General features: G+C 52.1%; 5 protein-coding genes across 5 annotated transcripts; 2 read left to right on the top strand and 3 right to left on the bottom strand.

Annotated features, from left to right (window-relative positions):
• Positions 1–460: 460 nt before the first annotated feature.
• On the top strand, positions 461–3742 carry MYCFIDRAFT_178659 (uncharacterized protein; the record flags this gene model as incomplete). The annotated part of the gene is given in 24 exon segments (XM_007932695.1): positions 461–476; positions 518–577; positions 606–933; positions 959–1042; positions 1071–1239; positions 1268–1431; positions 1451–1693; positions 1729–1816; positions 1854–1862; positions 1906–2001; positions 2038–2224; positions 2259–2292; positions 2346–2373; positions 2406–2429; positions 2476–2513; positions 2548–2575; positions 2628–2644; positions 2678–2853; positions 2888–2947; positions 3004–3038; positions 3073–3244; positions 3282–3395; positions 3431–3700; positions 3732–3742. 24 exon segments carry the CDS (start codon positions 461–463, stop codon positions 3740–3742), a joined length of 2451 nt encoding a protein of 816 aa, XP_007930886.1.
• Positions 3743–3789: 47 nt separating this feature from the next.
• Positions 3790–4281, bottom strand: MYCFIDRAFT_178660 (uncharacterized protein; the record flags this gene model as incomplete). The annotated part of the gene is made up of 2 exons (XM_007932696.1): positions 3790–4076; positions 4266–4281. The coding sequence occupies 2 exons, from the start codon at positions 4279–4281 to the stop codon at positions 3790–3792; spliced, it is 303 nt and encodes a 100-aa protein (XP_007930887.1).
• A 2486-nt stretch (positions 4282–6767) lies between these two features.
• Positions 6768–7442, bottom strand: MYCFIDRAFT_36749 (uncharacterized protein; the record flags this gene model as incomplete). Its single annotated transcript, XM_007932305.1, has 2 exons — positions 6768–6822; positions 6904–7442. Coding segments are annotated over 2 exons (594 nt in total), but the record flags the coding sequence as incomplete, so codon positions are not given.
• Positions 7443–8189: 747 nt separating this feature from the next.
• On the bottom strand, positions 8190–9539 carry MYCFIDRAFT_36864 (uncharacterized protein; the record flags this gene model as incomplete). The annotated part of the gene is made up of 1 exon (XM_007932315.1): positions 8190–9539. One exon carries the CDS (start codon positions 9537–9539, stop codon positions 8190–8192), a length of 1350 nt encoding a protein of 449 aa, XP_007930506.1.
• Positions 9540–9784: 245 nt separating this feature from the next.
• MYCFIDRAFT_212406 (uncharacterized protein) lies at positions 9785–11368 on the top strand. The gene has a single exon (XM_007932697.1). The coding sequence runs from the start codon at positions 9973–9975 to the stop codon at positions 11203–11205; it is 1233 nt and encodes a 410-aa protein (XP_007930888.1). The 5' UTR covers positions 9785–9972; the 3' UTR covers positions 11206–11368.
• Positions 11369–11953: the final 585 nt, after the last annotated feature.

The raw sequence follows: 11953 nt of genomic DNA on the forward strand, positions 1-11953 counted from the left end.
GTGGTGGGCGGCGTGGGCCAGGCGGAGGGAATCGTCGTCACCGCCGCGGTCGATGTCGATGCAGCTCCAGGAAGGGCACTCGCAGTCGCCGCAGCAGCATTGTGAGGAGCGTCGGCGGACATGGACAGGGCCATGATTACTTTGCTGGATTCTATGCAGGGGCTCGCTTCACTCACGCGAGACCAGGATAGTAGTGCCAAGTAGCCAAGTAGCAGGCCGAATTGTCGACCGGCAGCGACGCGATCCCAGTATGCCGCTGGATTAATCGGCGGGGATGTCAATGTCACGGTGACACGGTCGCGGCCAGGTCACCACCACCACTGCACTGCACTGCACTGCACTGCCACTGCACTGCGCTGCACGTTTGTTGCTATTTGCAAGTGCGGGCTACTGCTTCGATGGCAGCATAAGAATGGCCATCGGCGAGCTTGACGAGCGGGCTGACGCTGGCTGAATGTCGATGTCGGACAGGCGAAGTGCTACTATTATCGGACTGAGCTGCGGGTGCACTGCCCAGTGCTGTTGGTATATTCGATCGATGGCCGGCCAGACACGAGTGTAGGGCGGACGGCGGACGGTGGAGGGTAGGGTGTAGTTGCACACAGACGACAGACGGCGACGATGGACACAGGCGGAGAAGAGTCAATCGCACATATGGATGCAAACGAAACGCACGCACGCACGCACGCACACGGCTGCAAGCCTCACCTTCATCGATCACTCACTACTTCACTTTGCGCATCTCAGGGAGTCAGGGGAACGTTCGTTCGTCGCCGTCGCCGTCGCCGCCGCCCGAAAAGCCGGGCTGCATCTGCCATGTGCATTGTTTGATTTCTATTCTGGCTTCCTTCCAATACATATGTGCCACTGCAATGATTCCGAACACTGCTATTCCTGCCAGTACAGCACCGCTGACGAGAACTTCTCAAGCCCGTCTGCACAAACACAAACCGTGCAGTCCCTACGATCTTGTCCTCGGCTCCCTTGTTCGCTACCAGCAAACCTTGAAATCGTTCACTCGCCCGATACTGAGTAGTAGCCCGTCTACCCGCAGCCCAGCGCAAAGTCAGTCCTCGACTTGAAACACCCCCCGACACGAAAATTCCAAACACCCTCTTGGAACTTTGCAGACGTCGAATTCGCAATCGAATCATAACTATCGTGATTCGCTGCTACAGTGTACATTATTGGTACGGAGGCGCTTCCTGCTTTCTGGTTGGACAACCTGCTGTATTCTTGGTGCATCTCACTGCATCTCCGATTTCAGCGAAGTCTGTCCCCAGCCACTACTAGAATAGCTCCACAGCACATCTTGATCACCTCGGCGTCGATCATGACCTTTCCACATTGGGAATGTACATTCATCCTTCAGCCTTCAGCGAACTACTCCTTCCACCACTTTTTTCTCTCTTCTCCAGCTCGGCAGATGAGGTCCTGTAGATAACTTAAGAGAACATCACTTCATCTATGTACAACAGGATGACTCGTGGCAACTCCGGACGCAAGATTGCTTCCGCCCCGGGATCTTGGTCTCGCTGCGCAACTCCCATGCACCGAAAGCATGTGCCGTAACTCCACGCCCACTGAACCCAATCTGCTCATTGGGCCAGAAAGGCCGAAAACCTTTGCAATCTGCGCTGCGATGTGGGTGTGACAAGAAAAAAAAAGCCGCCACGTCTGACGACAGCCTTGCGTGATCGACAAGGACGATGATAGTGCAAGATCAAGTTTGAAGAAAGCGCAGATCTTCACATCACCTTCGCACAAGATCGTGTGCCATACGGAAGCAGATGGAGCCGTCGCTGCCCTCCTTGCTGTTTCATCGTGTTCATAGCAATTACCGTGCCGGCCAGGCAATCCATGTGATGCCGGCACGGGTAGAACCTGACGGGTTGCGCAAATCAGCGGACTCGTGGCGATGAGCCTCGCGGTACAGGCCTGAGGCGAGACGAGATGCCTGTCTGTCCAGGTGGCTTCGACAACCACAGCTCGACTTCAGCTGTATACGGTTACTAACTTGCTCTGCATGGAATCAAGCATTCTGCTCCGGATCGACGAGAACGACACGCGCAGGCTTCATGGGAGGCACCATTTCTCCATTATTTCCATTTCCCAAGGCTGCAGCAGTGTGCCTCCGAACATCACGACATGTGGCTTCCATTCTTCGCCCCGTCGCCACTGCTTCTATTTCAGGCTGACGCGCGCAAAGGCTTGCTTCCGACTCGTTCTTAGCAAATCCTCATGATTCAGTGATGAAGGGTCTGTAGCGCACAGCTTTCCACATCCATCATTGTCTCGGAGCTTGCCGCTATATCCTAGTGTACTTGGCGGAGAGATGTTGCAAGAACAAAGGTAGAAGGTGGGAGGCAGAAGGTGGAAGGTAGAAGGTGGAAGGTGGGAGGCAGAAGGTGGAAGGTAGAAGGTGGAAGGTGGAAGGTAGAAGGTAGAAGGTGGACGGTGGAAGGTGGAAGGTAGAAGGTGAAAGGTGGAAGGTGGAAGGTGGAAGGTGGAAGGTGGAAGGTGGAAGGTGCATCCAAGCCGACAAAGCGGGGCGCCTGAATGGCTTTTAATATCCGTGCGAAGACTAAACAGGCCCTCTTCCGCTGATAGCACTCCAACTCTCCCAGGATCTAGAGAGGCCTAAGTAATCCCTTCGGCAGGTGGGCAACTTCGCCAGCCGGTGTGCAATTGAAAATTTTGGTATTCGTCATAACAGCTCACAGATTAGCTTCCAGCAGTTCAGCCATACCAAGGCCCAACAAGCTGTGCCTACATCCGCAAAGGTCGTCTTGGCTAAGGCGGTAGGCATCAGAACTACTTGGCGCGATTTTCGATATGTCACGCATGGCGGGTGTCATTGCCATCCTAACATGCATTCAGCACAAAGCTCTGAATGACTGGAAAGTGGCCCAAACATCACTTCTGCTTATTGAAGCAGAAGGCATCAGTCAAGCTGAAATGGAATGCGTCGAAAACAACCTACGCCTGACTGACTTTTGACAGATTATTATGTCCACGTGAACATGACGACCGCTGCAGTCATGGGGATATCCAACGCGAAGGCACTAGTAGGACTCCAATGCTCCAGCGGCAACTGCACCTCTCCGGAATCTAAGAGCGTCGGGATCTGTTGTGACTGCAAGGATGAGACGACGACGATTTTGCCACAATTTCAAAAACCAGAAGTGCTTATACTCACCGAGCCCAGAGCTGAACCCGACAGCCTTCTTCAAGAATGAACCCGGTGGCAGGCCTCGCACACCTAGCAACCGACAATGCAGAACTCAATACCACAGTCTGGGCACCAGAAGAAAGCGAGTTCGACCCCAATCTCGGGAAAATCCTGTCTCATGTCCTTCGTCATGTCTCACTTCTAGAACACCAAGGGATGGTAGGTCTCGAGTAGGAAGCTTGCAGGAAACGACGGCAGCATGTCTTAGCTTCATGCATCAAACGGTAGCTTATAGCAAACACTCAGCGACTCAAGAGAAGCCCATTCTTTCCAATCTCGTTCAATTCCAACAACAATACCAATACCAACAACAACAACCAGCAAATCAAGGGCATCAAACCAATCACATAATTCACATCTCAACACAAGCACCAGCCCCAGTCAATCCGATCCCAGGCATCATGATCACCGCATTCATCCTTGCTCCATTCTTGTCCTGGGCAGGCTTTCTCGGAGGACTTCAAGCAGGTAAGCAAGCAATCCCATATTTCAATCCAAGTCAAGACGTGATTAAACATGAAGATAGGCGGTTGGGCAGCTTGGTTCCAAGGATTAGTTTATGGGGGTTTTGTTCCCGCTGGTGGTCTCTTCGCTTGGTTCACTTCTATGGGTGCGAAGTTGGGAGCTTGGTTGTAGTTCTTGTGAGCAAGGTCATTTATCAGACAGGCAATATCGATGAAGATGAACGAAAGATGGAGAAGGATTGCATTTAGGCGAAGCTTGTCGCATTCGTGGACGTGAGGTAGGTATTGCCCTTGATGGCTGAATTCAATGTTGTTCTCATTATCATTATGATGGGTGCGAACTGCGATCACCGAACTCTCGTACGCCATTAGACAGACATCTATCTTTCAGAACGATAGCAAGGACTTCTCGAGAGATACAGAAGGGTATTACAGCTAGTATTCCGTCTCAAGGCTGATTATTACGCCTAGCAATCCGAAGTCGAGGGCTCTAAATAGCGAGAGCTTTACGAAAACGCAGTAGTTAATGTCCTCGCAAACGACATTCTACCCGTACTCTAATCCCTCACTCACCTCGATGAGCATTCACACAGCTCGCATAGTTCTATCCTCAGCCTAGGTTCCATTCCCTAACAAGATCGAAGAAGAATCGTCGAGACTGCAACTTGTCCTAAGAAAGACCTGCATCAGACATAAATTTCCTTCGTAGCCGCTTCTTCAATTCGTCCAGCTTTTCCGAAACTTCCCCAAACGTGAAGCCAAGAGGCGAAACAGACGAGAGAGGACCCAGCTTACCTTATTGTCTATACCATCCTCCTCGCCTTCGTCCACGGTAGGTAACACAACACCACGGAACCTCACAAACCATCTCAACGTCAAACCTAATAAGCTGCTAACGACCAACATCGCCTGAACCCGTGACCCAAATTTCGTTGCTCCACGGTCCCAGTGTTCGATTTTGAGCTTACTGTAATAATGCCCTTCTTACTCGTCCCATTGAGATCGTCAGAAAATCCCCAGCCCTCAAATCCATCGTCATCTCCCGTTGACGGCTGGAACCGTTCCAAGAATGCCGAATAGTAGGACTTACATGTATTGCCCTTCTCGCACGGAATAAGTCCTAGCAATCGCTTCAACCTAACTGAGCCAAGCAACGTGTCGCTGAACTGCCATAACTCTCGGCTTTTGAGGCGTGGGCAGATACCTATCGAGAAGCAGTCGATGATGAACAAGGGATTTGACGGTGTTCCAGCGTGCTGACGGTTAAGGGCCTAGTATCAATGTGCCGCATCGCCACGCTCAAGCTCTTGTTGATGGCGTCTTGATCCTCTTGCAGCAGCTGGATGTCCAGTTGGTCCATTGTGTAGAATCTCATCGGCCGCATGACTTGAAATTGTGGTGCTACGCTTTTGTGTTGAAGCGATATGGAGTTTTGTTGGTCCGTGCTTGAAGTCGGCTTCGAAGTGAAGTATTTCGAGCTCTCAGATAAATATTCGAGGAAAAACAGTCCGTGTCTTCACAGACATGCAGTAGTATTGGAATACGCTATCAACGTCGTTAGCAAATAAATAGCCGATTCGCTATGCAAGTGGTATATCGCAGCAACACCTGCTCCCTCTGAGAAGCGAAATCGCGCCAACAAAATGCGCGCTGAACGCTCGCTGCAGAATAATGCAAAGAGAATCGAAGTGAAAAATGAAACACATTAGTCATATCACATGCCCTGCCCTTGCCGTCCCATGCCATCCTCCTTTTCATCTGATTTTGAACCATACCGTCTGACTGTTGAGTCTTCCTTGACTTCTCAGCGTCCGAACATGGTAACCATCCATAAGGTCCTCAACGAAAGCATCGCCCACGAAATAATAAAAATGATTGTTAGGCCTGAGCACAAAAGGCACACTGCCTCCAAAGAGCACGACAAGCGCATCTCCTTCCTTCACATTGTCCGTGCACAGACAAACGTACCCTCTTTCGGTGATGCAGATCGTACGATGATGACCACCTTTCATCATGGCGTCCATAGCATACGTTGCATCAGGATTCTCGGTCTCTAATAATAGATTTTCGGAAGAGCCTAGTGAGCGCATACTGTGCAGAGAGTGAGTGGTGGAACGAGAGGAGATTGAAGTGGTGGATTTCGAGGATCTGAGGGACTCTGTATCGCTGACGTCTGCAGCTGGATCAGGATCTGGTGCCGTGGCGGTATGGAGGAATCCTTCATGAAGGCGTTGCGCATGCTCTGTGCTCTCGAGCAGATTGCGACCAGTAGAATCTTGGCCGGCTGCAACTGTGATTGCGAATTTGCGAGACAAGACATTGGTCGGCCAGGCTGGGAGTTGATTGCAAGTCCAGGAGTATGTGCTGTACAAGACTGCTGCAGCAGTGATCGTGTCTGAGAAGCGTTCTCCATACAGTTTCCACGACATGACGGGTGAGATGTCGGTGATTCGGTCGATCAAGATCCCTTCGACTTTGAGGACACGGCTGGAATCATTGGGCCAGATCTTGAGAGGCATATCATCGTGCGCATTGAATCGAAAGTTGCGGTATGATATGGGATTAATGTGGTAGCCACCACGAAGGTCCATGCGAAGCGCCCAGGAGGGAAACTCGCCATTCTCAGCTTTTGATTGAGGCACAGGTCGCAGACTGTGGGCATGCTTGAGTAAACCCAAACTTTCCAGTTCAATGATAGCAGCTTTCGTAGCTTTGGCGTAGGTCTCAACGACAGGTTCCTCGTATATTGGGACGATTCGTGAAGTAGAGCCCGGCTTCTGTGCAGTCCTGCTCCTCAATCCAAGCACAGCATAAACCATATCGCGGGGATCGTGGGTCTCAAAGCTGTATACAAGACGAAGAAGCGTGCCGAGCTTTTGAGACTTGCGAAGCTTGAACATACCAATCAATGCTACATTCTCCAGCCCAGTGATGCAGCCTTTGCTCGGGATTCGTGGTAGTCTTTGCCGTCGCTCATACAGCCAAACAGCGACACTAGATAGCTCGGTCCAGTCCAAGGCATGCCTGCCAATGTAAACAACCGGCTGCTTGGCTAGCGCAACTTCCTGGATGATCCAAGCCCGCGTGAACCACTTTCTCGAAAATAAGGAGTAGATAGAGTTCCAGCTGATTTGCTTTGAAGCGAAGCGTTGGGCGTTTGGATTCATTACTAGGTCCTTCGCAGAACCAGAGTCCGGAGTCTGATACTGTGCAGGTAACTTCTGCTCGATACCCTCAAGCAGCTTGCGTATCGATCGTATTGCAGGATCGGTATCGCCACGATCCTCTCCGAGCCAGATCAAAACACGTCGTGCTTTAGAATAGATTTCTCCCATCATGGCAACCTGGAGGCTTTTCTCGCGAGCTTCTTCTTGATCGATGCATACAGCATCAAGCCAGAGCCTGGGATGACCATGCTCCAAACAGACTGCGCGCAGAGCCTGCTCTGCTTTGGTTGGAATCCAGAAAGGCAGCCCATCGAGAACGACCTGCGTGCGATCTTCCTTGTCACCGCCCCAGCTGTAGGATACGGCATCGTAGAAAGGCACGACGTGGTCCGTCAGTCGTATGTGTTCCAGTCGGAACGCGAGCGAACCTTGAGTGTGGCCATTCGAGCATGTTTGCCCAGCAAGAGATAATGGTCGTGTGTCTTGCTGCCCACCATCAACCACCAAGACCCTGATTTCTTTGCGTTCGGGGTTCAGCGGTCTATACAAAAGCTGCCGCACTCGATCTCTGCTGGTCATCGTAGTTTAATCGCTACAACGACTACTGGAAAGCTCAAAGGTTTGGCATAAGTAACAACGTGATAATTGTGACATGTGCTTGTTGGCTGTAACTATGTATCGCAGGAGCTCAAGAATCGAAGGAGTGGCGGGCGCCAGAGTAGACGACACTGCAGTGCTTGCAGGATTCTGGTGCTTGCAGGGTGCTGGAGGAGGGTGGCCTGAAGGAGCTGTCTTCGGAACGAGGGAGCTGCGTGGAGGCCGGCACGGCGAGGTCCAGCCCGGAAGTTTCATCTCGCTTTACTGGTTGACAGGCGCCCGAACGGAGCGACGGTCACATCACATGCTTCGCGGCGCGTATATGAATCTTGTTGGTTGATTCTGCCAATGTGCAACATTCGGACAAGGCACATCGTCTTGTCGACGCAGGAGTTGTTCCTGAGGGTTTCCAGGCTGCTGGCGTCGAGCGGCAGGCCAAGGCGAGGCGCCCAGGAGTCTCCATGCGCAATTCTGGCACTTTCAGCGCCCATGTGCTCGAACAGGGCTTTTTTGGGCGATAGAAGAATCAAGTGAAGTATGCTTAAAAGCAGACCTGCAATCAAATCATGCGTTAGGGTGCTGCGCCGCGCTTAGACTGCCCCACGCAGTGAAGTGAACCTGGAGAATCGGGCGGCAGTGATGACTATTATGCACAGGTAGGCATTGCAAGACGAGCAAAACTCATGAGTAGCGCTCAACATGATGCGACAGCTCAGTCATTGGCAACCACTATGCGCCGAAGTCATGCTTGCACCAGCACCCGTCCCAATTGAATCTCAGGCACTCACTGCCCCAACTCCACCAGCCAGCGACCAGATGCCGTGCGAAGACTTCTAACGCTCTATAGTTCTCGAGATCGGTCATGAATGGCTCTATCAGCTGCTTTAGACATGGCTTCCGCGAATGCAAGTCTGGCACGCTGATAAGGACTCTTCGTTCGCATAGCTGGTTAGAAAGGGTCACTGTCGCATGGTCTACCATGCCACGCCGCTGCTTTCGTCCGAGGAGCAGGACCTCGTATGGTTTGCGCCAAACCGACTCCAGCGGTGTAATGGGTTCGCCAGAAATGGACGTCTTTAGCCAGAGCCACTCCTCTTCAAGTTTGATACCCCAGGTCGCAAATAGGCCATACTCTTCATTGAGGACCAGATCACGAATGGAGGCCTTGTTCGTGATCCATATGCCCACCAGGCAGTCATCCGCCATCAGCATATCGAGGTCCATGCTCGCTAGTAGATTACATACCTCATCGAGAGTTGAACAGGTGCGGTAAGTAGTGCCAGGAGTCTTTCGGGAACGCTTGACAGACCGATTGGGCCAGGGTGGATCGAGCAAGATGAAGTCGAAATGCCTTCGAGTATCATTCTCATGGGCTTGATTTCGGAGCTCATTGTGAAAGAGTCTGGCTTCCGAGCAGTCTCCCAGGAACGCTGTCGAGCCTGGGGGGATCCGAAAATTGCGCGTGTCGTCGTCCAAGGTAATCTCCAGTTCAGCTGGCGAAGGAGAAGTCCAGCAAAATGCACGCTCCCCATGGCGGTGACTGACTACCTGCGTGCAAAGTCCAGACTCAGCGCACACACGAGAAGCAAAATTGCCAGCTTTCAGATTCGTGATGCTTGCCAGGAAAGCAGGAAGCAGATGGGCATTCGCGGAATTGGCAAGGACTGCATTATTGGAGACAACAGAATCACCAACTCCGCTGCTGAGTTTGCGCTTCTTCGTAGGTCTAGAATGGTCGTTATCGTGTACAAAGGGCCTTGGATGGCACCAGGCGTGCTTGTGGTGCTCACGAACTTGCATTAACGCGTGATGGAGAAGGTGTTGGTACTCTGCATGCAGGGTCTCATCAACAGTGTTACCACACAGCTTCGCCCTCGCTTTCTCCGAGCCTGGCTCATGCGTCCCGAATGGCGTCTCCGGCGGCTGAGATGAGCGTAGGATGCGTGTGAAGGGGTATGCAGAATCTCCCTGAGCGGCGGAGATTGAGCGTGGGAGGTCCAAAACCGTCACGTCCTGCTCATTGTTCTGCCAGATGATGGCGGAGGCGGAGGCAGAGGCAGACACAGACACAGAGCCCATGGTTCGCGATCCATTGTGAGGCTCCAGTCGTCTTTGTGATCTAGAGAAGAGTATGGTCGTGACTGTGACTAGTTATGCCTCGTGCCTTGTGGGGAGTGGCCAATATTTTGGAAAATCCTTTGGTCCCGATGCTGGCCGTTGGCCCTCGGCTGCGCATCATCCTGCGTCCAACATTATTGCCGACAACCAAGAAACTCTTCTTTGTCTCTGCTGTACCAAAACACACTCTTCAGTGCACACTTTGAGTTGCATTCACCGTATACTGGCAAACGATCTGTCCGACGCTTCTCGCTCTCCACACTCTGCATCCGACGGTCGACACGACCCGAACATCTACAATCACAAGCCGGGAATAGCCAGTTCTCTCCCGATGTCGCATATCAGCCATTAGGAGCGAGAGCAGAAGGCGCACGCACGCGACCACACACAATCCATGAGCAGCTTTGCCTCTGGGCATGGCAGCCATGTCACGACCGACAGCCCTTCGACCCACGAACCACATGAGATGACGCCCGACTCACGCTCCGCCAGCGCTGGCAATCAGCCGGCAATATGTCCGACCGATCATGGCTACATACATCCGCAGCCCGATCAGAAGCGGCCGAGGATCCCACAGCAGAGCATGGAGTATGCTGTACGTAGTGGCGTTGCAGGCGGATTAGCAGCATGTGCTGCGAAGACCGTAGTCGCTCCCCTCGACCGGGTCAAGATATTGTTTCAGGCGAACAACCCACGGTTCCAGAAGTACACTGGATCATGGACGGGAGCTTTGCGAGCAATCAGAGACATCTACGGAGCCAATGGAGTGCCAGGGCTATTCCGCGGCCATAGTGCGACTTTGTTGCGAATCTTTCCGTATGGAGGCATCAAGTTTCTGGCGTACGAGCAAATAAGAGCAGTAGTCATACCCGACAAGCAGTCGGAAACACATGCGAGGAGATTCGCTACAGGAAGTTTGGCAGGCATAGCATCCGTGTTTTGTACGTATCCTCTGGAAGTGATACGCGTGCGGTTGGCGTGGGAAACGAAGTCTAGTAAGCGGGTTACAGTACGCGACATCTGCCGCAAGATATACAGAGAGCTACCACCTGAGCCCGCGAACGGCTCGAATGGAGGAGGCGCGGCAGCGGTAATGCCAAAGACTTTTGCAGCGCCAATCGAAGCCACGCAAGCTGCAGTAAAGCAGCTCACACCTTCAACAGGATTGGCAAACTTCTACCGCGGCTTTACACCCACACTATGGGGCATGATTCCATATGCAGGAGCCTCATTCTTGACCCACGACGCAGCAGGTGACTTTATGCGACAGCCCGAATTGGCACCATATACTGTCTTACCAATGTCAGAACGATCACAAAAACAGCTCGCACCCGGCAAGCCAGCACCGCTGCGAGCATGGGCCGAGCTTACGACGGGAGCCATAGCAGGCTTCGTCAGTCAAACAGTCAGCTACCCACTCGAAGTCATCCGACGAAGAATGCAGGTGGGAGGTGTGGTTGGTGATGGACATCGCTTACGCATGTCGGAAGTCGCACGGGACATTGCGAAAGAGAGAGGCTTCCGAGGTTTCTTTGTCGGACTCAGCATTGGATACGTCAAGGTCATCCCGATGGCCGCGACAAGTTTCTACGTTTACGAGCGCATGAAGGTCGTCTTTGGAATATGACCGAGGTGCGGAGATTTATGACCTCTTTTTTGTACATACGCATTCTGGTTGGAAGCGATGGCGTTTGTGGTGCATGGGGAGCAATAGGCCTTACGAGAGCCTTAGAGGTAGCAATAGCAGTGCCAGGTAGTAGCAAGTACAGCCGAATGAACCAACTCTTGCGAAGTGACGGACACGCACTTTCATCGACGCACCATTTTCTTATTCCCGTGCCAAGCCCAGCCTGTGTCTAGTCTATATATTCATCCCAAATCTCACGTGATCTCAGCTGTAATGGCCTAGTCGAAATCACTTCGTCTGCATCAACACCCTTTCCATCCAGCGATGTGGCTCTGGTTTGAGTTCTGTGATGGTTCTTCACTCAAGCGAGTAATCCTTGATGCTGAGAGGACCCTAAGTTTGAGGAACTGTTCAGGCTGGAAACAGCGCAAACACCCTCAATTCATGGAGCGGCAGTACCAGGATAGCCGATTGTTGGCGGGTGTGAGTGTGGGATATGGGGTGTGTGACGACTTTTTGCTGTTTTGTGGTTCTGTTGGTTCTTTTTGGGAGGGATGCATGGATAGCTGATGTATCTTTGGTGACATGATGTGATGGTTGCGAGTTCGAATTTTGGTTTGTGATCTAGAAAAGTTTTGACTCGTACGTACTGTATCTTTTGCCAAGATTCTTCACAGCTTGTAGGAGGCCGCGGAAGGAACAACGACCAGCCAGGAAAGAAAAATCACTCAAGGACCTGCTGGACTTT

This window comes from Pseudocercospora fijiensis (assembly GCF_000340215.1).
Source record: "Pseudocercospora fijiensis CIRAD86 unplaced genomic scaffold MYCFIscaffold_9, whole genome shotgun sequence".
NCBI classification, from domain to species: domain Eukaryota; kingdom Fungi; phylum Ascomycota; class Dothideomycetes; order Mycosphaerellales; family Mycosphaerellaceae; genus Pseudocercospora; species Pseudocercospora fijiensis.

What these genes read in the sequence shown, in the direction of transcription:
- MYCFIDRAFT_212406 (XM_007932697.1), top strand. Translation starts at nt 9,973, where the DNA reads ATGAGCAGCTTTGCCTCTGGGCATGGCAGCCATGTCACGACCGACAGC.